General features: G+C 39.3%; 3 protein-coding genes across 3 annotated transcripts; all 3 read left to right on the plus strand.

The window, feature by feature from the left end:
• Positions 1-6,370: 6,370 nt before the first annotated feature.
• Positions 6,371-8,492, plus strand: LOC134818648 (putative transporter SVOPL). Its single transcript, XM_063828286.1, has 6 exons — positions 6,371-6,522; positions 6,829-6,927; positions 7,132-7,216; positions 7,565-7,718; positions 8,007-8,162; positions 8,339-8,492. The coding sequence occupies exons 1-6, from the start codon at positions 6,415-6,417 to the stop codon at positions 8,490-8,492; spliced, it is 756 nt and encodes a 251-aa protein (XP_063684356.1). The 5' UTR covers positions 6,371-6,414.
• Positions 8,493-9,458: 966 nt separating this feature from the next.
• On the plus strand, positions 9,459-12,226 carry LOC134818287 (innexin inx2-like). Its single transcript, XM_063827778.1, has 2 exons — positions 9,459-9,539; positions 10,675-12,226. Exon 2 carries the CDS (start codon positions 10,696-10,698, stop codon positions 12,061-12,063), a length of 1,368 nt encoding a protein of 455 aa, XP_063683848.1. The 5' UTR covers positions 9,459-9,539; positions 10,675-10,695; the 3' UTR covers positions 12,064-12,226.
• A 4,434-nt stretch (positions 12,227-16,660) lies between these two features.
• On the plus strand, positions 16,661-23,300 carry LOC134818649 (sushi, von Willebrand factor type A, EGF and pentraxin domain-containing protein 1-like). The gene is made up of 9 exons (XM_063828287.1): positions 16,661-16,784; positions 17,059-18,399; positions 20,830-21,012; positions 21,301-21,486; positions 21,641-21,826; positions 22,037-22,222; positions 22,353-22,532; positions 22,824-22,943; positions 23,107-23,300. Exons 1-9 carry the CDS (start codon positions 16,661-16,663, stop codon positions 23,298-23,300), a joined length of 2,700 nt encoding a protein of 899 aa, XP_063684357.1.
• Positions 23,301-25,806: the final 2,506 nt, after the last annotated feature.

Raw genomic sequence — 25,806 nt, forward strand, 5'->3', positions numbered from 1 at the left:
AGTTTTAACAGTCTAACTATCGGGCGTAGTGATCTTGCAAGAGCTTCGTTTTACCCGATGCAATAACCATAATCATTGATTTGGTTTTGTATCTTTAATAATGCTGTATGTTGATCTTGCAAGAGCTTCGTTTTACCCGATGCAATAACCATAATCATTGATTCGGTTTTGTATCTCTAATAATGCTGTATGTTGATCTTGCAAGAGCTTCGTTTTACCCGATGCAATAACCATAATCATTGATTTGATTTTGTATCTCTAATAATGCTGTATGTTGATCTTGCAAGAGCTTCGTTTTACCCGATGCAATAACCATGATCATTGATTTGGTTTTGTATCTCTAATAATGCTGTATGTTGATCGCTAAAATTATAATACTAACAGTATACCATAGGATTTTGTTTCTGCACAAAAATTATAAAACGGGAGTGTTAGTGCTCCCTATGAGAATTTAATCTTTAGTTTCTGTTATATTTCCTGTCTTATTCTAGTATAAACCCTTAACTCAATACTACAGGTGTGAGTCAGGAAGACGAGGAGGGACTGGTAGACAGAGAGGAGATCCCCGAGACTGACTACCCTGACGTTGATGAAATGGTCATAGAAGATGAGCAGCTCTATAATACATCAGGACTGAAAGCTACTGGTAAACACTCAGCAGGTATTGTAACAGAGGCATGCTCGGACTAGGTATCACAATGCTGGCAAGCATTACCGTTGCCATTATATTCACAATACTATCTTACTATTTACCCACTATACTATTATATCCCCTATATTGTTTTTCAGGCATTAAGACTCATCGAAAGTAGTTCAGCAGGTATATTTAAGCTCAAAACATTCATTGTCGTGAATAAGTAAAAAGTGCCATATTCAGTCTGTTATCGACATATATGCCTACCTAAACACAAGGAAACATTTTCAAAGGTAAAATTTCGAAATCGTTGAAATTACCTCCTTATTAATGAAGTTGCGACTGTGTAAATTATCCTGACATTATAATCAAAAAGATATGATATTTGACCAAAACCCATAATCATGGGTAGAGTGAACCGCTGCCAGTGTCTCTCTTTTCCAAAGAAAAGGAAATGATATTAATTTGAGGTACCGTCCGCAAATGCAAATTGATACCGAGAATGAAATCGATCGCTCGCTTTTCCTATTCATTCACGGCTTACGAATTGTAATAAAGCTTATTGAATGTGAAAAGCGAGCGACCGATTTCATTCTCGGTATCAATTTGCATTTGCAGACACTTCCTCAAATAATATCATTTCCTTTTGTTTGTAAAAGAGAGACACTGGCAGCGGTTTACTCTACCCATGATTATGGGTTTTGGTCAAATACTGATATAGTACTTATTGCTTTATTGGGAACTTTGTCCCCTTACTTCAAGGCTTTATTTTAAAATTAAAATAAAGAATTCTTACTTATCTTGACTTGAGATTTGCTAACAACAAACCTCTGTAGATAAAGAAAAAGCAAAGAAGAAGAAGAAGAAGAAGAAGATAGTTCCGCACGCAGACCTGAGTAGCGAGGAGGGTGATATGGAGAGTGTGACTATTGTTAACCCTATGCACTCCTATCTGGGGGATAGCCCTGACCAGATGACTATTGGTAGGCATCTTGTTACTTTGTTACGAACTAAACTTGGACAATATTTTTTCTTTTTATACGGAATTGTTAAGTCATCACAAATCATTGTATCATGATGCATGAATAATATTACCCTAAACATGAATTTTCAGCCCAGGATTTTAATTTAGAATTACTTTATAATTGGTTGTTATCTAATTAATCAGGAAAAGACGAAGAAGAGCAGAAACCAGCTCTAAAACTACCAGACATGAATATATCTGGGAAGATCCAGTCCCTAAAAGACATCAAACAGACCATTAAATCAGAAGCTGGGAAGTTAGGTCACAAACTCAAAATCAAACAACCACCTAGTGCACCGGGTGGTAAGAAGCAGGTAGTGTTTCTTTCATGTTTATGATCTTTGATTGTGTTCACTGAATGTGGTAACTGTTTAGTTACTTTTTCTGGTCGGTCAAAACTTTTCAACTGCTGCCAAGATTCGTTTATCAATTCCCGGTACTCGGTAGCTTTCACCACGGTGCATTTATATCACAGTGTTTCAATCTCAGGGTGGCGCACCTGAAGATAACGGGTTGACCTACACTATAGACGAGGCTGTGGCACATATGGGAATGGGCAGGTGGGTTTTCAACTTCCGCTGTTTTACTGCTAAGATTAGAGATAGAACAGATATTACTCCTCACAACTAAACTTATTATAGTTATACTTCTGGCATCTGGCTGTAATGACTGTATCACATGATGCAAGTCATGTGGTTGCCCTGACGAACACGTGGTAGCCCTGACGAGACACGTGGTTGCCCTGACGACATGTTATCCCAGGTATCAGATAACTTGGTTTATCCTACTGGGCATGAGTTCAATGGCACAGGCTTCAGAGATAGCACTAGCCAGCGTCATTCTAAGTGATCTGATATGCGAATGGAAAATCTCTGTTGCGAAGGTAAGTCTAATTTAAGACTTTTGGGTCATGCAGTTTGTTCAAGTTACACCCTGTTTTGTATCAAAATATTTTGTATTTTTGTGCGAGTACATGGATGAACTATGCTAATAAAGCATAACCACTTTAGGCATCACTTATCCCCGCTCTGGTGTTGCTGGCTGCCGTCCCAGGGGGCTATATCGGCGGGGTCATCGCGGACAGACGGGGCCGGAAAACTGTCATGATTACTGGCCAGTGGCTCATCTTAAGTGAGCGACAGAGTGTGATACAGAGTGTGAGCATTGTGTATTTTGATGGTGTAAGCATTCTGTTTTAACTAATAATGCCATTTCTGAAAATTCTGATATATTTGGTATATTGAGTAAATGTGCCGTCCAGGTGGTTGGTAAAGTGCCCCCGGGGAAGCCTCATCAGTACAGCGACGATCCAACTGTCGTTAAACTTTCAGCAGAGAGAAAGTCCCTTCAGCAAGAATGTAGTCTCACAGGGATAAGCGACAGGAGTGACATCAGAAAAAGAATCAACCATCTCAAACGTACCATCAAAAAGAGGTTGAAATCCATCAACGAGGCCACTGCTAATGCCCTAGTAGATGTCATCAACAACACCGACAGCTGCAGAAGCATGTTTGAAGCGAATAGAACTTTGGCCCAGTGTAGGATGAAGAAAGACGGAGTGACTGTCCACGATGCAGACGGGAATACCTTAGGTTCTGACTCATTAAAAGCAGAAGCCATTAAAGAATACTTTAATAATGAGTTCAATGACAAAGATGAACCCCACCTCCCAGCATTCATAGACCCTCCTGGAAGCCTCCTCTGTCCCATAACACCTGAAGAAGTTGGCCGTGCTGTTATGAAGCTGAAATCCGGTAGAGCGTGTGGCCCTGACGGTATACCTAATGAGCTAATGAAAGCTGCTGGATATCCCCTCCACTGTGAGTTGGCTAGGATCTATAATCTCTCCTTTGAGACCAACACATACATCCCAGCTATTGGAGAAGGTATCCTGACACCCCTTCAGAAGCCAGGAAAACCCCGAGGTCCGATAAAGTCTATCCGGCCCCTCACATTGCTAAATGGAACTAGAAAAGTCCTATCCCTCGTAGCCTTGAACAGAATCAATTACCACGTTGATATGTACACTGGACCTTGGCAGGCGGCATACAAGCAGGGTCGCAGTTGTGCTGACCTGGTATGGTCTCAGAGAATGTTGACATCAGTGGTTACCAGGCGCGAGTTTGAGTATAGTAAAATCAACATTGACATGACCGCTGCGTTTAATACTATCCGCAGACAGACCATCATCAACCTCCTCATTGATGCAGGATGCTCTAGAGACGACATTCGCCTAGTTCAGTACCTCCTCTCAAATACAAAGCTCAAGGTGACGGTCAACAGATCTGAGTCTGGTGAATTTGTGATTAATATTGGCGCTTACCAGGGAGACAGTCTGGCAGGTAAAGTGTTTACATTGACCCTTGCCGGTGCCCTGAATCACATCAGAGCCGTGATCAGTGTCACGATTCCTAGACCGAACCCCCCAGTCTCTGATAGAGGCCTCCCGTTAGAGTCCGCCTATGCTGACGATGCTGAGCTTCTGAGTGAAGATGGTCAGAGCCTGGTGAAGATACTAGAGATTGCCAGTGATATACTAAAGGATTGGAGTCTCTTTGTTAACGAATCAAAGACGGTGTTTACAAGAGTGTATTTGGCAGATACAGATGCTTTAGATGCCCATGGCAATAAAATTAGAGGAGATGAAGAGTGGCGAGAGTCAGTGCTATTAGGATCAAAGCTCTGTTCAGAAAGAGATATTGTCAACAGACGCAACAAAGCCAATGTTGCCTTCTACACCTACAAGAAAGTCTGGTTGAATAGCTCTGTTCAGATCAGTGAGAGTAGAAAGCTGAAGCTGTACGAAGCTCTTGTCACTTCAGTGTTGTTGTATAACTGTAGCAGCTGGGCTGCTCCTGAAACCGTAATGGCATCTGTCGACGTTCTTCAAAGGAAGCATCTGAGACAGATAATCAACACCTATTGGCCTACGGTTATCAGCAACGAGAACTTATATAAGAGATGTAATGTCAGACCCCTTACTGAAAGGATCAAGAAAGCAAGATGGAAGATGCTTGGGCACGTTCTTAGAAGCGGTGATGACACTCCCGCCTTCTTATCTTTCAGATTTGCATGTTTAGGATCTTTTGACTACAAAGGAAGGAGGGGCAGACCTCGTTCAAATTTATTTGATTTATTATTAAAAGACATTATGACAAAACAAATTATTGTGATTGTAAATAAAAGATTTAGTTTAAGTAATTTTAATGATTTAGTGTACAAAGCTCATGATAGACGCCTTTGGAGAAGTTATGGGTGAGTCGAGACTACTCGGCCACTCGATTTTATGATTTAATTTATATTATCTTGTGTTTGCTGTATATAGTTGATTAATAATAATAATAATAAGTTTTGTAGATACATATAGTTTCTACACCTTTATCCTCTGGTCCCTAGGGTCAGCTGATCCCGGGCCAGAGGAAAACTACCGACTGCCAAGGTCTGACGCCTAGGCAGTCGAGACCTCTTATTGAGACCCTTTATAATAATAATTAATAATAAGCATTCTGTGACTTAATAATGGTGTGTGATATTAGATTGTGTGTTATTGAATTGTGTGTTTTCAGTTTGAGAATTGAGTGGAAACATGTTCGTGCTTCGCCGGATTTTTATGTTTAAGGATGTGTCTCTCATCATATCCATAAGATTTTTTGGAAGTAATTTATAAAGCACGTAATTTTTAGTGACTGTCGTCACATTGACAAAAAACAAAACCACTCTGTCCACCTAATATTCTTCAAACCTCTCTACTTTTCTACGCCCTCTAAACTCTCAAACTATCCCAGTATTCGGAGTTCTGAGCGCGTTCATGACCAGTTACCACTCCTTCGTTCTAATCAGAATGGTGGTAGGGTTTGGGTTCGGGATCGTAACGTCACTGGTGATAGTTCACGTGAGCGAGATCTCTCCTCCTCAGTTCAGAGCTTACAGTATCGCTCTCAACGTCTTCATGTGGTCGGTTAGTAGCTTGGTGGCTTGGTAGCCATGGTGACTTATCAAATGTAACGTTGTTTACGTTGGTTATTTAAGTATTTAGCGATAACTTACAAAATCAGAAACTTAGTGATCTTGGTAACCTGGTTACTTAGTAACTTATCAGCTCACCAGCTCCCCCCTAGATAGGAGACTGTTTCATAGTGCTGATGGGTTACTACTCCCTTGGTTACGGGTGGAGTGTGGTGGTGTTAGCAGCCTGTATACCTGCTCTCATCATGTGTGTTGTTATCCTATTCCTGGACGAGTCACCCAGATACCTCTCTATATCTGATAACGTGAGTGAATTTTTAGAGTCTAGTTAGTATTACTTGACCTCTTTTGTTTTCATGTTTTAGCAAAAAGTTAGTTGTTGAAATTGATCATTTATTCAGTACGTTGCGCAAATTAAATTATTTAAAAAAAAGCCTTAAACACTGTAACCATACCAGATACACGAAGCAGAGAGAATACTAAATAAAATGGCAATGATAAACTATAGTACCTTACCACCTGGGAAGCTAACAGCAATTCCGGGTGGGATTTAATTACCATTTTAAAATGTTAAAGTGTAAAAGTATAAAAGTGTTTTGTAATTGTGCTAACTTCAATATCCTACTGACCTGAATAGCATGATATCGGAATTTTACCAGTTTTTCACACGCAGTTTTTAATATGTTGGCTGCTTGAATCTATTCTCATCGTCAGAATTGGAAATAAAGTGTTTAATGAATTTGATAATATAATTATTTGATCAGAGCCTGATAGAGGAAACATTAGGGATATGTTCACTGGACAGTTTAAAAGAAATTCTTTACTACTGCTCTTCACCGTCTTCGCCGCCAATCTCGTATATTACGGGAACATCTTCAGTCTTCCTTACCTCTTTAAGGTTCGACCTTCGAAAGAAATGTGTAGATGTTAACTTTAAATCGCGGTCGAATTTTGAATTAAATATATATAAGCGTGTTTTTAGATTAATCCAGTCATTTTAAAATTTGACGTCTGAATAAATCAAATATTGGATTAACTTTTTAAATTCCATCAAATTCACTGAACGGAAGTCGAAAATTGAATTAAAATTACTGTAGTTGTTATATTTAGACTTGGCATCTTTGTAAGCATATGGATGTTTGTGTATAATGTATATGTATAATGTATAATGCATAATGTATAATGTATAATTTGTTTATTTCAGGACGAGTACTGCGCAGTTATGAACTCCACAAACCTGAATGTGACCTTTGTTGACATCGACTGCACTTTCAGTAAATCCGAACTCATGGCAACCCTTGAGGTATTTATATGTATTAGGATTGATAATGATACCGAAATTTTGTGTGTTTAATCTGATTGTTCCACCATAATTTCCATTTCAGCTCCTTTGATATAATTGATAAATAACTCTAATTTTTGTTGGTGAAGCGAATCAATAGCCAAAGTAAGGTTTTTGAAATCTTATATTTACTCAATACTCATCATAACCCAAATAAAACCTTAGGTGTCAGCAGCTGAATTCCTCTCTATCCCTATATTCGCTCTGCTGGTTGAGAAGCTGGGCAGAATCAAGACCGGCATGATACTAGGTGAGGCCGGGTATAATTTGCTGTATTGTATAATGTACTATTTGTAAAAGTTTCAAATCAAATCAATTTGTAAAACTTTCCAGTGTCTCCACTTTTTGAAACAACAAAAAACTGGACCAGCATAACTAAAATCGAGCAAATCGAAATTTTGGAGGGAGTAAAGTTACGTATAATCCGAAAATTAATCCTCCTATGTATTGGTATAATTTTAATTTGGCACCAAAAACCAAAATCTAATCGGAACGGTTTAATTCACGGCCCATCCTTATCTTGTCCAAAGTTTGGCGGATCTCTTCCAAGGTGCTGTTATTCCGATTTGATCACCAAGTCACACCACCGTATCTTCAGGAGTAGCTACTGCGATCTCCACTGCTGCTTGTGTCCCGTGTCTGGGTCTCATACTTTTCAAATCAGAGCTGTTTTTACAACGTATGGTGGTGAACGCCTGGCTCCTCCTTATCTTCATCTACTCTCCTGAGCTCTACCCAACTTATATCCGCAGGTTTCTTGAATGTTTTGAGGAAGTGCTGTTTGCAAATTTTAATCATTTAGATTGCCATTGATTGTAGAGGGCAGAGAGCTTAGTGAGGAAGTATAAACTCCTAAATTGTCAGATACCCACTACCCATTAGGACCAGCCAATCTCTACTCAGTGCTCGACCAACATCTCGACACCAAAGTCCCACTCTAATATTTAACAATAAAAACTGCTCCCTCAGTTCACTATTTCACTATTTCACTATTTCACTATTTCACTATTTTACTATTTCACTATTTCACTATTTTTCAGTGCTGCGTTTGGGATGATAATGGTGTTCTGTAACCTTGGAGGAGCGTTTGCCTCCCTCATTGTATACGATGTGGGTCTGGACTACAGTTTCAGAGCCATGTTTCTCTTTCTTTCTCCCTTCGCTCTGTCAGGGGCCATCCTCACTTTCTATTTTAAGTAAGTACTAACGTTGTTTGTTCCAAATCAGAAATTCTGATTCACCAGCTCTTGGTTAAATTTTGTGTGGCCCTCTTACATTTCATCTCATAACTTTTTGAATGACTCGTATCAGGGCACTTCTAAAATTTATACAACAATTACCATTCTTGATCTTCATCAAATAAACTGCACAGGGAAGAGACGAAAGGAAAGTTGCTAGTTGACAACAAGACACAAGAGGACACTGAGCTGAAGACAATAACAGATCAAGAGAAGAAGCAGTCCTCAGCATCTTCAGCAACAGATGAGGAGAAGTGTAGTGATAGGAAACAGATGTCCCCCTACTAAGATTATAGAGACTAGAGACTATAATCGGGATTATTATCTTCATTATTATCTTCTTCATTTCTCGCTTCTAGCTGAGCAGCTGTGTTGTCAAATGTGATAGGACTTTGGAAACTTAGGAACATTGATTCAGGAGACGCTGTGGTGAAAAACAAAAGTATTTTATATGTCCAGCAAGTAAATATGAAACAATGATTATATATTAGACTAAAACTAAAAGAGATAACAGCATTTTTGCCCAATGTTTGGGATGATGGCGTTTAATGGCCCTGAATTTTAGGTAAATTATAGGTATTAATGATGTTAACCTTTTTTGTTTAAAAAAATGTAGACGCCTTTTTGGCGAGGATTTGAGCGAATTCAATATTTAATGTAAGCTGCAAGTTTTTTTCTCGATCAGTGGTATTTTCCCGTCCGACAAATTTAACCGTTTCAATTTGTAATCAGTTAATTATTACTATATTGATTTATCAACGAACAAAGACTTATCACTTCGGTTAAAAAGATCAAATAAAGCTACTGACCAGCTTCTTTTAACAATATCCACGTGACCAGCGTGAAACAAGCATATTCGCTCACAGAGAGCTCACACACTTCAACAAGCACACCACGAGAAAGCAAGATTCGTTCTCGACGTTATTGTCTGTTAGCTTGAGTTTCGGTAGGTCGCTAGTAAGACATTGCGTGGGATTGACTTTGTTTTTGTAACACCTTGCGGTTTTCATGTTAACAAATTTGGGCTCACTCCTAAAATATTAAACCGCAGGATCTCTGCTCGATCTCAAAAGCTGATCTTTGTTATTTTGCGGTTACTTCCGATATTTTCATTACTCAATCACCCTCCCCCGTGGCTTATTAGCTTATTGTTGAAAGTTTTTTGTGCAAATGACGCCCCCTGCAACTGATATAGTAACAACAAAATCACTATCATTCATCCAATATTAACCAATAATGAGAGATATTTCTACTAGTATCATTCAGGAAAGAAAGTTAACTTTCCTTCACTCTCAAGTGATGTAGTGCACGTGGGTGTCGTTTTATACAACCGGGGTAAGTTTAAATAACTTAATAAGTTTTAAAAGACAAATCGTCTCATTTCTCGACAGATACTCATGATCTTGATAACAGTTCGATGTCTGCTCATGCACTAACATCATTTCTTTTTTACTGGGTTTCGTTAATTTCAAAGTTATCATTCATTGATGGATTACTATGATACTGAATACAATGAAGGCCCTCCCCAGTTATCGGTAAGAGCTTACCCTGACACACACACTGACACACTGACACACTGACACACTGACATTCTGACACACTGACACACTGACACACTGACATACTGACACACTGACACACTGACACACTGACACACTGACTCACTGACTCACTGACTCACTGACTCACTGACTCACTGACTCACTGACTCACTGACACACTGACACACTGACACACTGACATACTGACACACTGACACACTGACACACTGACACACTGACACACTGACACACTGACACACTGACACACTGACATACTGACATACTGACACACTGACATACTGACACACTGACATACTGACACACTGACACACTGACACACTGACACACTGACACACTGACACACTGACACACTGACACACTGACACACTGACACACTGACACACTGACACACTGACACACTGACACACTGACTCACTGACTCACTGACTCACTGACACACTGACACACTGACACACTGACACACTGACACACTGACACACTGACACACTGACACACTGACACACTGACACACTGACACACTGACACACTGACACACTGACACACTGACACACTGACACACTGACACACTGACACACTGACACACTGACACACTGACACACTGACACACTGACACACTGACACACTGACACACTGACACACTGACACACTGAAACACTGACACATACAATACATGGATAAACGTCCGAAATTCAAAGCCTAAGCAGAGACTCTGATAAAATCCTGATTTTTGAGCCTGATAGTAATAGCTCTTGATACTGGTGGTGAATCATATTTAATTTGAAAAGTGACTATTGAAGATATGGTTCACCTCTTCACCAGCATCCAAATCAAATACCAAATCTTACTGGCGGAACCTTACAGTTACATAACTAATTACGTTGCTTTAATTTAATACCCCGATTTCCCAGGTCACAGCTCTCGTATACAGAATGGGACTGTTTGAGGTTATCACTTCCTTCGCTATCGTCGGCAAGAACTTCAAAACAAACGTCTACAAATTGATAGGGGTAGACGACGGATTCGACCGATGGAACAGAGGTTTCATGGTTTTTATTAGCGTTCTGTTCGGAACTGCAGTGGTTATGCATCACTGGATGTACGACGTCATCAACTGCTTGGACTTTCAGTCGCCTCCCAACGGGTACCAACCCACTGAGGCGACATCAAACTTCCAAAGGTTTGCGGAGGAGTACTGCTGGGCGTACGGAATGTACACAATAAAAGAAGCTTACGATCTGGAGAACACCGCTACACCCTTTCCAGGGATTATCCCCGAGGAGATGTCCGTGTGTATGGAGAGGGAACTGGTGGGGGGAGGTAAAATTATTTGTCCTAAAGCTCACGAGATGAAACCTTTTCAACGGATATATCTCAGGTGGTACCCGATTGTTTTCTTTTACTTCTGGATCGGGGCCATGCTCTATTTCTTTCCTTGGAGGATTTACAAGTTGTTGGGATTACGAGATCTGAAAGACGTGGTTATGATGCTCCAAAACAGACCTCAGTTCGCTGACGATCTCCCATATTACGTGAACCGGGCAGCAAAGTGGCTTCACAACACACTAACAGTCTACGTTGAACAGCGAGACAGTCTCCGCGGTAAAATACTCCGACATTGGTACCTCATCCTGTTAGTCGGGTTTAAATTCGTGTATCTTGGTATCAGTTTAGGGTTGATGCACTACACCAACAAGATGCTGATCACAAACCACAACCACGGTGCGTCCTTCATGAACTATGGTCCGCTTTGGTTCTCAGATGTGACCAACAACACCGCCTCCAGGTTCACCCCAATACAAAACAAGTTGTTCCCAAAGATGGTGGCATGCGAGGTGAAAAGATGGGGTGTTAGTGGACTGGAGGAGTGGCAGGGCATGTGTATTTTATCTGGAAACGTCCTCTATCAGTGGTTGTTTCTATTCTACTGGGGTGCTATTGTGATATCCATCTTCATTAACTGTGTGGCTATTCTCACCATTCTCTGCTCCGAGATTCGCCCTAACATCAGCTACGCTAGGTTCCTAAACTCTACCTACGTTGAGGATACCAAACAACTCAGGCTTATCTACCGGAGTATCGGCTCCTCCGGCCGCATTATCCTCAGAGTGATTGGGAACAATGTGGAACCAATTGTTAGTGAGGAGTTGGTTAAGTACATGGTGAGGTTTATGATGGATCAAGAGGATGATCAAGGAGCTGGGGAGGGTGAGGTCGTGAGTCAAAGATATAAACAAGTGCCATTGTTCGAACAGACTTCTAGTGATCTCCTCGATAAGTTAGCTTTAAATGAAACATAGTTTTAAGCATTCAAGCTTGTTTCGGTATTATTGGTGTTGAGTCAATAATACAAAAGCATGGAGTGTGGATCAAATTCATGATGTGTTACTGAAGCTGAAATTTTGTTTCTAAATTTGACAATGTTACTTGTAAAAATGTTACTTCATAAAAATAAGCCAATGCAATCTAGTGAGTATATATTCATTTTTAAAGACAAAATCTACTTTTGGCATTTATAAAACAGGTAATCCGTGAGTCTAAGCTGACTATTAACCCTTAAGGGGGGGGGCCAATGGATATTTTTTTGTGAAACTTGATTTCGAGATAGCAGTTGACCAACAAACTAAGACCAGTGACCGAACTTTTGAGGGGGTCCCGGACCCCAACCGCCAAACGGTGCCCGCGGGGCAGCCACGCCCTTATTTGGTCCAAATTAGGCCCAATTTAGCCAAATACTCTGAACATGCCCAAAACCCAAATTTTAGGTGCTCTACTTGTAGCTAGTGGCCTCTTGAAGTCGTATATGAAATTTCATCAAGATTGGACAAAAAATGACTGAGTTATGAGCCAAAAACCATATGCCCATATTTGGGCATACGCACCAAATTTGGTAGATTTCGTCCCATAAATTGGTCAAATATCAATATTTTTCACTGAAACTTACTTTATATGAAAGGTAAGCCTAAACTACATATTCTCTGTAAGTTATAGCTTTATATCTGTTTAAATGTGGATACTAAGGCGAAAAGACCACAAAAAATGAACTAAATTGCCCATATCTTGGTTCGCGATATTCGCGGAATTGATCTCATTAAAATTGTAACAACTCAATCAGTTTTCAAAATTTTTCCATGAAATTTTCGGAATCGACTCGAAATCGCATTTCCACCTTAGTTTGAGGACAGATTTTTGATTAAGGCCTCAAAAAAAATTTGGCGGCCAAATTCTGAATTTCTCCGGGAAAATTTTGGAATTTGGCCGCCAAATTTTTTTGGAGGCCTAAATCAAAAATCTGTTCTCAAACTAAGGTGGAAATGCGATTTCGAGTCGATTCCGAAAATTTCATGGAAAAATTTTGAAAACTGATTGAGTTGTTACAATTTTAATGAGATCAATTCCGCGAATATCGCGAACCAAGATATGGGCAATTTAGTTCATTTTTTGTGGTCTTTTCGCCTTAGTATCCACATTTAAACAGATATAAAGCTATAACTTACAGAGAATATGTAGTTTAGGCTTACCTTTCATATAAAGTAAGTTTCAGTGAAAAATATTGATATTTGACCAATTTATGGGACGAAATCTACCAAATTTGGTGCGTATGCCCAAATATGGGCATATGGTTTTTGGCTCATAACTCAGTCATTTTTTGTCCAATCTTGATGAAATTTCATATACGAGTTCAAGAGACCACTAGCTACAAGTAGAGCACCTAAAATTTGGGTTTTGGGCATGTTCAGGGTATTTGGCTAAATTGGGCCTAATTTGGACCAAATATGGGCGTGGCTGCCCCGCAGGCACCGTTTGGCGGTTAGGGTCCGGGACCCCCTCAAAAGTTCGGTCACTGGTCCTAGTTTGTTGGTCAACTGCTATCTCGAAATCAAGTTTCACAAAAAAATATCCATTGGCCCCCCCCCTTAATACTATTCCAGTGTTCCGAGTGATCCGAGACTCAAATCGGTAGTCGGTTTGTTGGCCTAACTAGATCTTATTGGCCTAACTTTAACTAGGTATATCGAAAAAAAAACCGGACGGATGGCCTTTATGAGACGTTAACGGCAGTTGAAGTTTCCATTCTGTCAATTCTCAATTCTGCTAACTAGAAATTTGTGTTTAATCTTCAAGTTCTTACAGTTACAAATAAATATATATCATAAATGTATATAATAGTTTATGCTTGAAAACTAAAATCCCCTTTATCATGGGATGGCTCTTATTATAAAACATGACAATACGGTTATAAAATACCGTGCGCTCCCTTTACTGATTCATAGGTTCTATTTCTAATCGTTTAGTCAAATACAGCTTCAAAGTTTTACATCTATAGCAAGGTTAAACCCACATTAAAGGTCCGGGACCTCTCTGCAGTCTGGCAAGCTATTGACTTATTCAGTGATTTGCTGCACTCCCTCTCTACTCACCAGGTTACTCGTACATTGCTCTTCTGCAGAACAAAATTATCTCTCGATAGACCCAACCACAGCTGATCACGCAGCACGCGTGAGATGTGAATCGCGCGGCACACGTGAGGCTAGGATGTTGTAAAGACTAAAGACCGCATTCTCGATTTAGGGGCAGCACATTACATTTTCTTAGCTCCATTTTGTCAACCTGAACTGTAAGTTTAAAGGGGATGGGTTATCGGTTACCTCATCTTATTATCTTACTACTCGAGTAAACATCTAGAGATCGGGATCGTTGGCGTGACAGTTTTTGATCCTTTACAATTAATAGTAATACTTTAATAGGACATAATATAACTAGAATTGCAGAAGGATCAGTTTCAGACAAAGTAGTTAAGCCCAAATAATTTTATAGCTATGCCTGAGTTGGTTTGAAAATGGGGAATGGGCCATTATGTTAGCCCTACGTGTTTTGGTAGGAATTGTTACTGAGTCAAATTTTACTAAGAACATTAAAAACTGACCCGTTATCTGTCTAAGTTAGGAAAAAATACAAAGTTGTACCAACGAATTTTAAAGATACGTAATTTTATTACGTCTTGGCTATTGTCTTCTCGTCCCCGTTCGAAAATAAAATAATATTAAGCGTGACTTGTGTCTTATACCATTGGCATTGGTTGGTATGAAATATACTGAAAGAGAAACTGAGATGGAAGCATTTTCTGAGTTTTGCTTTCAATCATATTCACGGGTATTTAAATTGAATGATTGAAATCATTTTGTCCAAGTGATCGTGTTTTAATGACACTTTGAAAGATTTCATAATGTCCTTTTGTTTCACTTTCACATGTAAGACTTGTGTTATTTTTTGAACAAACAACTTGCCTGAAGATTGCCGTTTACAGTTTGTTTGTAACTTATGCTACTTTTGAATAATGGAACAAATTTAACAATTTCAATGCATTGTTGATTGTGAAAATGTCTCCATAAACACATTTATTCAAAAGGATAGGTATATCGTTAGGTTTGAATAAATTGTCTCCCGATAAAGTGTATTTAAACTTACATGACTTTACATGTGTTCAAGAAGTCTTTTTTGATACGCTAGATTTTGTTCAAGAAAATTGAGCTCCCTACATCAATTTCCACGATTTTGACAATAGTATTTGAAGCAATCATAAGATTATGATTAATTAAAGTTATTACATGTTAATAAAGTATTCGCCGAATTTAGTGCCGGTGGGTATACCTTATCGGACTTTATTTGAACGGACATTAATTGGACGCTGGAGTCCCTAACGTTCATTTTAATGTCCGTCTGACAAGGTAGTCAAATTAAATACCTCCGATTGTTCATTTTAATGTCCGTTCAAAATTATGTCCGTTCACGTAATGTCCGGTCAAATAACGTCCGATAAGGTAGTACATTTCCTGACATGCCTGTTTAATGTTTATTGTTTAATTTGATATCAGATAAATCTCAATGTTTTTCAATAAATTTCATACCTTCTGAAGATCTCATGAAAATATTGTATCTGGTTCTCCTCCTTTTTCGGAGTTGCTCTAGCGCTTATACGGAAGACGATGGTAAGAATTTATTATATACATATTATATATATATTATATTTTAATATACTTTATATATATATTATACTTTAATTTATTATACAATATACATATACTTTAATGTCGAATCAATTAATTGAAACAGTAGTTTTGAAAACTTAAGCATTTTTTGATACCTATAAATACAAAAAATTGCTATATAAAAGTCCCGTTTCGTTTATAAACGAATTGCATAAATGTGAGCTGTATAAAATTTAGTACTATACCTGCAAATTAGAGATTTCACAGAATTTTTAAAAAAAATTGTATTAATACTCGTAAAAAGATGTTGGGATAGCTGATCCACCAATATTTGTATACTATGGTAGTCATTTAACTTTAACGCGGCAACGTGCCTGAAATACAGCCTAGGCATTAGTAATTTATGCATTACCGATTGACTGTTGGTTCTTTGCAGGTTTCTTAGATATTTTTTAGGAAGCGCTATATACTTATAACTATTACAATAGCTTCCGCCATTTCATAATACAAAATACAATGCGAATATCCTTTTTTTACTCTTCAACTTTCACGTCCATGTTTTAATAATTCGTATTTTTTGTTTTCAGGAGAGCCGGAATGGGAAATTCAACAAAAAAATGTCTGGTTTCCACACTCCTGGGAGGATATACCTTTTGAATTGAAGACAACCTCCTCGATAGGAAGTGGTGATCGAATCTGGTTTGAAGTTGGGCACTTAAACGGCAATGTTTTTGCAAGAGTTGTAGTGCGATTAGTTGATACTCCTAACTTCGAAATTGACAACTGCCAAGGTGATACTACGCTGCAAAATCTACCCGACGCTCAAAATGACGTGAGGATTTGGACATTCATTAAGCAGGGATTGAAAGGAATTTCAATCAAGTGTAACGGAGTATTGGTTGCAGAAATGAATTTTGCTGAATCAGATCAATGTTCGTCCTCAGTGTGGGTGACTACTACAGTAGAATTCATCAAGCTTAATCCTGATTGGGATAGATCAGTGGGATTCAGATTTGGTCAGTGGGTCTCAGGTGGGTTAATATTGTGTTATCATTATTACCTGGGGACCCCAGGCTATTCCGCCGATCAGAGATATATAAGTTCTCGAAACTTCAAAAGTTTAAACCAAATAGATCTAGTGAGCTCGTAGGATCAAATAATTTACTGGCTAGCTGCCCGATACTCAGCTGCATGCTAGCGAGGTAAATCAATAATAGTACTAAATAGAATAGTAATACTTAATAGAATTAAATTTTCATTCTGATAATATAATCTTCTCACTTCATATTTTGTTCATTGTTACAGAATGTCAAGCTGGAAAATTCAGTGCTGCCGGATCTGCAACCTGTTCTGAATGCGAAGCTGGGGAATTCAGTGCTGCTGGATCTGCAACCTGTTCTAAATGCGAAGCTGGGGAATTCAGTGCTGCCGGATCTGCAACCTGTTCTGAATGCGAAGCTGGGGAATTCAGTGTTGCTGGATCTGCAACCTGTTCTGAATGCGAAGCTGGGGAATTCAGTGCTGCTGGATCTGCAACCTGTTCTGAATGCGAAGCTGGAAAATTCAGTGCTGCCGGATCTGCAACCTGTTATGAATGCGAAGCTGGAAAATTCAGTGCTGCCGGATCTGCAACCTGTTCTGAATGCGAAGCTGGAAAATTCAGTGCTGCCGGATCTGCAACCTGTTCTGAATGCGAAGCTGGGAAATTCAGTGCTGCTGGATCTGCAACCTGTTCTGAATGCGAAGCTGGAAAATGCAGTGCAGCCGGATCTGCAACCTGTTCTGAATGCGAAGCTGGAAAATTCAGTGCTGCCGGATCTGCAACCTGTTCTGAATGCGAAGCTGGGGAATTCAGTGCTGATGGATCTGCAACCTGTTCTGAATGCGAAGCTTGGGAATTCAGTGCTGCTGGATCTGCAACCTGTTCTGAATGCGAAGCTGGGGAATTCAGTGCTGCCGGATCTGCAACCTGTTCTGAATGCGAAGCTGGGGAATTCAGTGTTGCTGGATCTGCAACCTGTTCTGAATGCGAAGCTGGGGAATTCAGTGCTGCTGGATCTGCAACCTGTTCTGAATGCGAAGCTGGAAAATTCAGTGCTGCCGGATCTGCAACCTGTTATGAATGCGAAGCTGGAAAATTCAGTGCTGCCGGATCTGCAACCTGTTCTGAATGCGAAGCTGGAAAATTCAGTGCTGCCGGATCTGCAACCTGTTCTGAATGCGAAGCTGGGAAATTCAGTGCTGCTGGATCTGCAACCTGTTCTGAATGCGAAGCTGGAAAATGCAGTGCAGCCGGATCTGCAACCTGTTCTGAATGCGAAGCTGGAAAATTCAGTGCTGCCGGATCTGCAACCTGTTCTGAATGCGAAGCTGGGGAATTCAGTGCTGATGGATCTGCAACCTGTTCTGAATGCGAAGCTTGGGAATTCAGTGCTGCTGGATCTGCAACCTGTTCTGAATGCGAAGCTGGAAAATTCAGTGCTGCCGGATCTGCAACCTGTTCTGAATGCGAAGCTGGAAAATTCAGTGCTGCCGGATCTGCAACCTGTTCTGAATGCGAAGCTGGGGAATTCAGTGCTGCAGGATCTGATTCTTGCAGTTCTTGCGAAATAGGAAAAGAGGCTAACTCTGAGAAAACTAATTGTAGTGAGTATCGGGATTTCAATTGTTAATTTTGTATTTCAAAATTCAAATAAATTTCACATCAAAATGTTGCAATTAAATTTACACAAGACCAAAATATCTATATAATGAGGCAACAACAAGATTTATGAAGGTACAAGGAACATGATAATGAAAATCAACACTACCAGACTGCAGCTGAAGTGAGGAAACATTTGACTGTGGGATATACTGAAGGGAAAGGAAGCAGTTCTAACGAGCTCTTCTCAAACACAAGGATATATCTTGTGAACGTGGCTAGTATAAATGAAACATTTGATATGGAGTTGTAGAGGGAGTTATGTGCCTCGCCGGGCTTAAGTAGTGGATGACCTTGCTGTACGCAGTGGCGTAACGTTGCCTGTTGGCGCCCCCCTGCCGAAAAGGCGCCCCCCTGTTGGCGCCCACTCCCCTTTTGGTGCCCCTCCCTAAAATTGAACAAATTAGGTGATTTTAGAGGATACGCCGGTAAAATCTCTAAAAAAGTGTGTATCTAGAGCAAAACGCGCAGTTTTGCTAGTACTTTAGTTAAGTTTTCGAAATTGTCCCACATTCAAACGACGATTTGGCGCCCCCCTAAGACGGCGCCCCCCTGCACAGCGGGGTCAGCAGGGCCCTTCGTTACGCCACTGGCTGTACGGCAAGTTAAACAAGGATCTGAAACTACTAGGTTCCGTACAGACTCAACTCTGCACCCGTGTCAATATGTTCATTATATGCAAGCCTCTTGATTTATAATCACCGAGTCTAGTAATTGTTTAAGAGAGTGCTCTGGCAGTTACGAAACTCGAGAGACTGTGGGATACTGAAGGGAAAGGAAGCAGTTCTAACGAGCTCTTCTCAAACACAAGGATATATCTTGTGAACGTGGCTAGTATAAATGAAACATTTGATATGGAGTTGTAGAGGGAGTTATGTGCCTCGCCGGGCTAAAGTAGTGGATGACCTTGCTGTACGGCAAGTTAAACAAGGATCTGAAACTACTAGGTTCCGTACAGACTCAACTCTGCACCCGTGTCAATATGTTCATTATATGCAAGCCTCTTGATTTATAATCTATTTCGATTAAACCAAAACAGTGCACGCGACGGTTCAACCATAATGACATCAAGTGTAATATTGTCCAGGAACAAGAAGAGTTGTTCGTAATCAGAGTAGTATAGTTTATTTTGGCCAGTTGGTAGATCACCGACCGGCTATAAGCCGGCTACTAACCGGCTTTAAGCCGGCTACAATTTTTATAGCCGGCTATAAGCCGGCTTATAGCCGGTTAGTAGCCGCTTACATTTGTTGTTGAGCGACGGCTATTAGCCGGTTATAAGCCTGCTATTAGCCGTTTTGGTATTAAAAGTGGTTATAAGCCGGCTATAAGCCGGTTATAAGATACTAACTCAACTACATCGTACTGAACGATAGTCAGGAGCCGGCTATAAGAAATTCAGTGAAAACGGCTATTAGCCGGTTATAAGCCGGCTATTAGCCGTTTAGGTATCGAAAGTGGTTATAAGCCGGCTATAAGCCGGCTATAAGCCGGTTATAAGATATTAACTCAGTTCAGTACGATGAAGTTAAGTTAATATCTTATAGCCGGCTTATAGCCGGCTTATAACCACTTTCGATACCTAAACGGCTAATAGCCGGCTTATAACCGGCTTATAGCCGTTTTCGCTGAATTTCTTATAGCCGGCTCATGACTATCGTTCAGTACGATGTAGTTGAGTTAATATCTTATAACCGGCTTATAGCCCGCTTATAACCACTTTCGATACCTAAACGGCTAATAGCCGGCTTATAACCGGCTAATAGCCGTTTTCACTGAATTTCTTATAGCCGATACCTAAACGGCTAATAGCCGGCTTATAACCGGCTAATAGCCGTCGCTCAACAACAAATGTAAGCGGCTACTAACCGGCTATAAGCCGGCTATAAAAATTGTAGCCGGCTATAAGCCGGTTTATAGCCGGCTTATAACCGGCTTATAGCCGGTCGGTGATCTACCAATTTCCCTTTATTTTTAAATAGACATGGAACCAACTTCCTAATGGTTGATAACCTTTTCAGTGTCCTGTCTAGCGGGTACCTACAAAGACAGTTCCATGGAAGCGTGTCTGCAGTGTTCTAGTAACACCTACAGTGCAGAGAGTGCGGGATTCTGTACTGCTTGTCCTCAAGGATCTCAAGCAAATGAAAATCGGACAAAATGCGGTAAATCTTTTAAGTTTTTATTTGACTCGAAGCTTTGCAATTCATTTTTTGCTATACCTGCCTTATATTATGGTTTTGGCAAATAAATGTAGGACTTACGACGTAAACAAAGTGTCTGTAACCTTGCACAAAAATCATTTAATAATCCTTATTTGAACAAATAAAAAAAGTATGATTAACAACAATATCAATCATGTACTCCATCCTCAGTTTCATGTGAGAGCTTGCCCTCAAGCTGGGAACAGATAATGACACAGTCACAGTTCCCCCTCGCACCTGGGAGTGAAGTGTCCTTGATGTGTAGCACCGGACACACTCTGACTGGAGCCAGCACTGTCACGTGTATTGAGGAAGATGACTTCTCCTTCAACGAAGAGCCTTTTTGTGTTCTAGGTTTGAAGATCCGCTGTATTAAAGTATTAGATACGCTATTTTTTTCCTCAAATTTGTAATTTGATGTAGTAATATAGCATATTATCATTAATAAAGTGTTTCTGTTAACTTTTCTCCATCAAGGCTTCATTTTGCTTTTCTTTAAAAAGTTAATTTAAAGCATCATATTTTTCGCATATGAGTGTGGTGTTAACTGTTAAATCATGTGTTTTTTCTCCTTTTTATTTCCTAAGTCATTTTAATCGTCGCACCTTGACTTATAGCTTAGTAATTAAAATATACATACAGACGACTGCAGCAAACTGCCGAACATCCAGAACCTAGGAACAACCACCCAATTTCCTGTTTCCTACGATACCCGGGTAACAGTGCATTGTGATGCTGGGTACTCTCTTGTAGGTGGTGACGTCATCACATGTATCCAGGATGATAACTATAAAACTATTGATGGTCAACTTCCTTCTTGCGAAGAAAGTGAGTTTATCGTTGTTACTTCTACCATTAACGGTTTTATGTATTTAGAGCTGAATATGGAAAAGATTTCTACTTTGCCAGGTTAACCACACAATTGCACGATACTGTTGACTGTTCACCTTCTGAATTAATAAAAACTTTTCATAATAATCAGAGTTCTGTTCCGGCGTACCTCCTGATATCTCACATTTAAAGTCGAGCACGATCTTCCCTGTAAGTTACGGAATAGTTGTGTCAGTGAGCTGTACGGAGGACAGAGAATTGAGGGGCGACAAAGTGATAACGTGTAACCAGGGTGTGCACTTCGAGTTCCTGGAAAAACCCAAGTGCAATGATTTCGGTACGTGCGATTTTGAGCTGACATATACATCTTTTTGAATTTTATACAATTTCTGTTTCAGCCGGTTAGAAAATGAAAATCTCTTCACAAACAATGTTCACGCAGAAGTGATAACACGTAAATTCAATATACTTGCACAAGTTTAGCATTTATATAATATAAGCAACAAAACAATTCGTATAATACCGGAGATAATATTAGATTCCACAGGAACTTGCACGGAGTTGCCGATAGGACGACACTTGAAAACGGATGATGTATTCCCGGTGAAGAAAGGAGCTGAGATATTCGTGAACTGCTTTGAGGGGTTCACCCTCACTTCAGGAGACAGAACGATAACCTGTGTACAAGACGCTGACTATATCTCATCGAGTCAACTGCCTACTTGCATCCCTGGTAAGAAATTATTATTCAAAAGGTGAAATACATTGTGATGCCTGCACTATCGATCTAAATTCAAAAATTATTATACCAAGAAAGACAATCAGAAATCAGACTCTATGTAAATACTAAAATTTGTTTACAGAAAAGTGCACAAAATTGCCGAATATATTTGACTTGAAGACCAGCACCTCACTTCCTGTGGATCACGGTACAATTGTGGAAATGGACTGTATCCCGGGGTACAGTCTGTCAGGGAGCAGACTCATCACCTGTATCAAGGACGAAAACTGGAGTTACTTGGATTCCCCACAGTGTATTTTAGGTAGGATTTTGTAGTGCTCTAAATAAGGGATTATGATTAAGGAATTGAGGCACGTTAGCAGTGTTAATTTGTGAGAAAGGGCAATTTGAGAGCACTTGGTATTATATCCAACCGGCAGCCTGCTATTGTCAACATTGAGATAGGTAACCGGTAACATCAGGAAAACGAAAAATTGGTTGAATTGAATAAATATTTCCGTATTCACCTGAAATTCTTTACTTCGCAGTCTTTGTCCAATTTATCATATCCTGTCCACAAACGGTCACCCCATCATCTCAGATACTTGTACAGAACTACCAGCAGCTGTATCAGACATGATAACAACCAGCACCTTCCCCGTGATAGTAGGAACAGTGGTGGAAGTGAACTGCAAGCCTGGCCACACTCTCGCCGGGGACAACGGCATTACGTGTATCAGGGACACTTCCTTCACAATCAGTCAACGCCCTACCTGCACCATAGGTTTGATAACCATTAAATCACAAATTTAGATCCATCATTAATATCAGAATAATGAAGAAATTTATGATAGTTGACAAGTGGAAGATACTAAAACTGTAACGTCAATCTGCAGATCGCTGTACGGGTATGATGATTGAGAACTACCTTTCAACTAACGCTACATTTCCTATCACGTACGGAACTGCGATCACAGTAGCTTGTGATCCTGAGTACTTGCTGGCGGGCAGTAAAGTGATAACTTGTGAGAAAGGGATTGTCTACTCTCACAAGTCTTCACGGCCTCAATGTGTTAACCCAGGTGAATAAGCCAATTTACTAGCTGATATTAATATTATTGCATGTGGAAATAGCATATTAAATAATAAAATATGTTTTTTTTTATATAAGATTATCACAAATGTGATGAAAGTTGTAAGTAACAAGAAGTTTCTGATCAAGTGTTTGGATACCTTTCAGTGACCTGGCTCATTATCACTCACTCACTATTTCCACATTCCTGTTTCATTGTTGGAATGTGCATTGTGCAGTGATAATGCTATCAGATGGTTCTAGTTGACGACCCGTCCAATTGATGTGCGTGTATGTTGTTATGTAGTGTTATTTAAGTCACCTCAGGATACTATAACGTCAGAGTTAAACCATAATTCCTTAAAGACAGATATCTTGTAATGAAGCAGGTACAATCCATGCTCGATATTTTATCGAGGGAAAATAAGATTTTAGTATCATGTTTGAATGACATGGATTGATTGTGGGTTATAGTAGTCGAAATCTTTCAATACCAATTAATTATCGTTCATTGAACTGACCAAACTGATAGCAGGTAAGTGCAGATTTCAAAAATAAGCTGGTAAGGTTATTTGTATTGAGTTGAAAATTTTGAAACCTCGAAGCGACTCACCTGATTTAAATATTTTAATCTGTTTGGATATTAAGTTAGTTTCAATGCAAAAAACTAGTATATCTCTGTACCGCGATTTCACGATCTCGTCGCTTATTAGTCTAACTCTATGTAATAAGCGCTATGAGCTGGCACAGAATTTTTTGTTTCTGATTTTGATAAATTTGGTACCAAAAGTTGCCTCTAAATGTGAATAATGAAAATTCACCGTGTAGCACGATAACGTCGAGCTGTATGTGGGCCTTTTTTGCATAGCAAGAGTGTACAAAGGACGAAAAATGGGTAATTTATTACCTAAAATGCATATAACTCCTAACATATTGAATATTTTGAAATAATTCATACAGGATCGTAATGAGCTTAGTCAGACGCAACTTTTAGTACCAAAATTATAATATTTGAAGCACAAAACTTTTCAAAAATTTGTTCAAAATTTCACACAAGGGGGGACCCTTGTGTTCAGATTTAAAATTTTTGAAAATAATTTTCCTTTAAATCTTAAAATATTAGTACTAAAAGTTTTGTCTCGATGAGCTGATTACGATGCCATAATAATTATGTGATAATAACTGAAAATGTGAAAGTTATAGGCCAAAAACTAAAAATTTGCGCGAAAAAAGCACGCGCAGCAAACAAGCGCCGTGAAGCATTTTTAGCGAAAATTGCTACACGGTGGATTTATTTTATTCACATTTTTAGACAACTTTTTGTATCAAATTTATCGAAATCGGAGACAAAAAGTTCTGTGCTCGCGCTTGGCGCTTATTACACTGACTATATATGAATCCCCCATTCAGTGAAAGAAAATGTGAGCTAAGGAGAAGAAAATGACTGCGACTATCAACAAACTACGGACTACCGCAACTTCGTCGGAATTAAAGACGAACAACCTATCTAGCATCAAACATGGTGAGCGTTTTTTATTTTAAATCAATGATATCTGAGTTCAATTGCATTTTAAGATCTAAAACCACCATAATTTCCATTCATTTTGCAATGAACATTTTTATGGACAATATATGTATATGTTTAGTTGGAAACATCAATATTTTTGTCTGGTACTATATCACTCTTTTAACGATACAAATCATTATCATGATGCACTGTGCTTGAATCTTGTTGGATATTTCATATTCAATACGAACTCAGACTTGAAAATCATTTCGACTTCGGACGTTGTTAGTGACCACTAACCTATGTCCTGTGACCTGTGTGAATGGTTCGTACAACTTGAACAAGTACGCTGTGTGGTTCGTACTTCGTACAACAACTTTTGTTATTTGTCTTCTTTCAAGATAAGTATTTTTGATCAATTCTAATTTCAGGCAATAATGAACAATGAACTTTACATACCTATATAATTTTATTCACATTATATCCCAGGTTAAACAAACACCCAATGTCCCAAGTGTTGGGCCATTTGATAGATTTTGTAATTACTCCTTTAAAAATAACAAAAATGAAAAATATACTTTTTATCCACCACAATCCATTTCTACTTTAAAATATCAAATTTTCCTAAAACATTGTCTATCAAATGGATCGGTGAGGGACCAGGATTTATTTAATAACATTACCAATCGCTGATAATTTTTATTGCAGAATTGTCAGTTGCACAATTAGATACTGGTATACTATAAAACCTTCGCAGTGGCACCAACCCCCCCCCCTCTCCCTCTCTCTCTCTCACCCTCTCTCTATGAGCACTGGGAACACTGCGGTATCGACCTTATTTCTGAGAAGTCCGACTCTTGATCTTCTAAAGGAAGTAAGTTCATTTGACAGTCCTTAAATATTCACTACACCCTTACTATTTTCTAATAGTAATAATTAATATCTTTACCTCTTTTCAATTTTCTTTCTTACGGCTTACCCACACAATTCTCGCAAATCTCCCTCTAGCTCGTACAA

This window comes from Bolinopsis microptera, chromosome 7, assembly GCF_026151205.1.
Source record: "Bolinopsis microptera isolate Bmic1 chromosome 7, MBARI_Bmic_1.0, whole genome shotgun sequence".
In the NCBI taxonomy this organism is placed as follows: Eukaryota; Metazoa; Ctenophora; class Tentaculata; order Lobata; family Bolinopsidae; genus Bolinopsis; species Bolinopsis microptera.